Source organism: Acyrthosiphon pisum, chromosome A1 (assembly GCF_005508785.2).
Source record: "Acyrthosiphon pisum isolate AL4f chromosome A1, pea_aphid_22Mar2018_4r6ur, whole genome shotgun sequence".
In the NCBI taxonomy this organism is placed as follows: domain Eukaryota; kingdom Metazoa; phylum Arthropoda; class Insecta; order Hemiptera; family Aphididae; genus Acyrthosiphon; species Acyrthosiphon pisum.
The window spans coordinates 130,508,861-130,512,970 of NC_042494.1; the positions used below are offsets into that span (position 1 = coordinate 130,508,861).

The 4,110-nt window shown below is 31.6% G+C and overlaps 1 protein-coding gene across 1 annotated transcript in view; it reads right to left on the reverse strand.

Moving 5' to 3' along the window:
* Window positions 1-2,800, reverse strand: part of LOC100160638 (esterase FE4) — a 102,048-nt gene extending 99,248 nt beyond the window's left edge. Inside the window, exon 1 of the mRNA XM_029488334.1 lies at window positions 2,735-2,800. Coding sequence (XP_029344194.1) covers window positions 2,735-2,737 — 3 coding nt within the window. The 5' untranslated portion in view covers window positions 2,738-2,800. The remainder of the gene's footprint in view (window positions 1-2,734) is intronic.
* Window positions 2,801-4,110: the final 1,310 nt, after the last annotated feature.

Below are 4,110 nucleotides of genomic sequence, written 5' to 3' on the forward strand. Positions count from 1 at the left end.
CCGTGCACTTCGTTACCCGTTAAATGTACAAAGTGTATATAACTCAAACTTTGTTCAATGCGTTATTTATTATTCGGTGTATGATGTTTTAGATTTATCTTAACTTTTCTATTGCCCGGAATAAAAATTCTGATTCGCAGCAGTTAATATTATCAGGTAGGTATAGGCAATCACCTGCGTTAGATCGCGGACCCCGTGCTGTTTGTACGTAAGTGTATGATTCAACTCTATCAAAGTCATATCAAGTTTGTCGTTTTTACTTAATTCCACCTATGGTGGATTAATATAATCAATTAATACAAAATCCTAACCTAACCTAACCGTACTAAAATCCGATGAATAAAAAAAAACCTATTTTAACCCTTTTTAAATTAGCCTATCATCTTCTCAGAGGTCTAATCTACACACAAACATTCATTTATATATATTGAAAAAAAAAAATAATACAAACCAACAAACTTGCCCGATTAACCAATAGCAACCAATATATAATACACTATTATAATTTTAATAATAATATTATTTTTATTTTTATTTTTTTCTGGACATCCCTTATAATTTAGGGGTATGAAAAATAGATAGTAGCCGATTCTCAGACCTACTGAATATGCATATAAAATTTCATAAAAATCGGTACAGCTGTTTCAGAGGAGTATGGTTACTAACATTGCGACACGAGAATTGTATATATTAAATGAATGTTATAACGTGCTCACAACAGTTAAAACAGATACAAAGGTGAATATAAGCACTCACCCCATCCTATACTCCCATGGATACTATAGTTAACATATATTATATATAAAATAATTTTTAAAAAGGTGTAACTAATACTTTATATTTCCATTTTTCGTTGGCGGCAGTAGGTACCTACAAAGTTGTACATGTTTATATGATTTATCACTTTTAAAAAAACAAGATTTTATAACTACCTGTCTACCTACCTAATTTACATTTTCTTCTAATACCTTTAGGTATATAGGTATTTAAATACATAAATAATTTAATACTCCTTTCATTCCTATATATTTCATACCTAGTTTACACTCTATAGGTACATAGGCGCAAATAGCGTTTGAGATTTGGGGGGCTAATAGGGCTAATAGGGCCTTACTTTGATAATATTGAATAAGCTTAAAACAAAATGTAGGAAATGTTTGGGGGGGCTATGGACATTTTTTTTTTGGGGGGGGGCTTAGCCCCTAAAACCACTATTATATAGGGCAGGAATCTTAAACTCGAGGCCCGCGTACACATTTGAAGCATGGCATGTATTTGTTGTTGCATTTTTAATCATTTAATATATGTTTATTATGAATGAGGTCCACGAGATTTGAAAATAATAATATAGGTGGCCCTCTGCCTAAAAAGATTGAAGAGCGAAGACTTTTGATATACGTCCAATACTCTATAACAATAAGAATATTTTCTCATCTAGAAGGTACGCCATTTAATTTACTGTTTACTTGGCTGTAGCAGGGCCGAACGAGGGGCCGAATATCAACCACGGTGGAACGGGTGTTCTGGAAGGTTAAAACCATAGATCTATGATAAAAACTAAGAATCCTGGTGGGGGGGGGGGGGTGGTATTTGTATTGAAACATTAAATTAATCAATTTTTTATGCATCCAGGTACTAAGGTCTCGGACAACATAAAAAATCACGATAATCACGATAATCATAATAAATAATAATACGAGAGCGGAGAGATGCTTCTTTGAACGTGTCCATAACCGTAACGAAACACTTTGATTTATATTATCATTCATATTATCGGGGCAGTTAATAATATTATAATACAACACATATTAAATAACTAGCCGATTAACCCGGCGTTGCCCGGGAAAAAAATTGTGATTAATTAACTCCTTTTGGGTGTAATTCGCTCTACATAGGTATGGAAGCAAAATCATATTATATATCTTAATTTTTAGCCATCCCGCGTGGTGTTGCCCATGAGTTTTGCGTATGGTTATGTGAACAGTATATTGTCAGGTAGGCAATCTATCTGCGGTAGATTGCGGACACAGTGAGATGGGAGATATAAAATATAGCCTATATATTAGTACAGCTTTGTAGTTGAAAAAAAATTTGTATACAGTGTACCTAAAATAGTATTAAAGTCATAGTTGATCATCCCGGATTTTTAGGAGCATATATTAATATATTTTGGGGGGTTATTTTATCGTTTAAAATATAATTGGATTATTGGTGTACGCACAATGCATGAGATTATTTTTATGGAAAACTTCTCGGAACAATTCTTATTGTTGACCTTCGGACAAAAAAGATAAATTTCTGGTAGCCGGAAACCCACGGGCGTATATACGTAATTGCAACGTAAAAGGCCATTATTTATAATAATTGATAACTTCTTCGTTTATTAAGTTAGAGAATCGATTAAATACCATAAACCTTCTCCACAATGAGCTCTTCAATTAAAAAAAAAAAATCATAACGATCGGTTTAGTAGTTTCCGAAAACATATCACTCAAAGGTTTTCATTTTCATATTTATATATATGGATATTTATAAGGCCGTATAGGATAGTTTGTGCCGTTTTAAAACCCCGCGAGCTGTGACGAAAAAATAAGATAATAATGAAGTTGACGTTCAATTGGGCAAATTGATCGATAGGATTATATAAAAATATAAAATGTATTATAATAATATATAATAGATCGGTACGATACAACGTATAATAATTATAATTTAGGCTTTATGTTATGCTTACCATGATGCTGGTCAAAAACACCACTAGCTTGTTGAATACGACAATCACCCCGATGCGGAATAGGATGAATGTCGACGATAATCTACCTATTGGCTATTTAAATATTATTATTATTTATTCGATCTGTGGGCGAGCGCACGAAACGCTAGACCGACGCGAACGACGACGGAGCAGAGCCGAACCACGATACCAGATGCACTGACTGTCACAGGATCCGTGTCGACCATGCATTTCTCCCCTTCTACTGCGCCACCACCGCAGCCAAAAACGATATTTTTGTTATTATTATCATTGTTATAGGTACATAGACACTTATTTTGAGGTATGTTGGTAGGTACTTAGGTAGTATAGTAAAACATTATTATTAATTTCAATCTTCTCCGTTATTTCGCTCTGCGTTTTCGTTTTTCCTTGAAAAAGTTTAACTCTAATATAAAGAAGAATGAAAATCAAAAACAAAATCCGATATTTTTTACCAGAAAATAACATATTTAAATACAGAAACACCAGGAAAAAAAAATGATACATTTAAAATCAATTTGAAGTGTTGTTAGCGAACCACGATTCTCCAGTCATCGGATGTCCAATACTTTCTTTTATCCTCTTATATTATTTACTTATTATTCACCATACAGTTTGTTTGGATTGTAAAATATATATTTTTAATCCTAATGAAATACTCAAATACCTACGCCACTGGCCAGACGTGTTACGGTTATGCATTTAAAGCATCATATATAATAATATAATATACATAATTGCATACTGCACAGTCGGCTATACCGTAATTTTTGTGTTAGTTTTATTATATTCTAAATCTAAGACCGCGGGAAAACGGCAGTCTTGTTAGTTGTTATTAAGAATACTTTTCAAATGTATTCAAAATACGGGTACTTATTTAAATACTTGGTGTCTTTAATACGTATTCGAATAATACTGTCTTTCAAAATTATTTGAATATAAAAACAAATATGCTTTATAATACTTTACAATTAGTACTTTTTTGAATATTAAAATATCCGTACGTTTAACATACGTATCTACACTTAAAATTATTAATACATTTTTAAATTAAATAATTTATAAACACTAACCTATTATATTTTTAAGTCGAACTTCACTATTTCAGCTAGGCAGATATAAGTTTTAGCTATTGTGAGAAAGTTATTGTGTAGGTAGATATTTTATGAGATCTTATAAACTCTTAGAAGCATTATAAAATATTATTTTAAGAACAATTTTTAAAATAGTAAAATACGAAACAAAAATATTGGTCGTTGAAATACAATAGTAAAGAGAAAAAAGCTAACAAAATATTTATATACAATCAGTAGGTACCTATTATATAGGTATAACCTGAATAAGTATAGACGCAA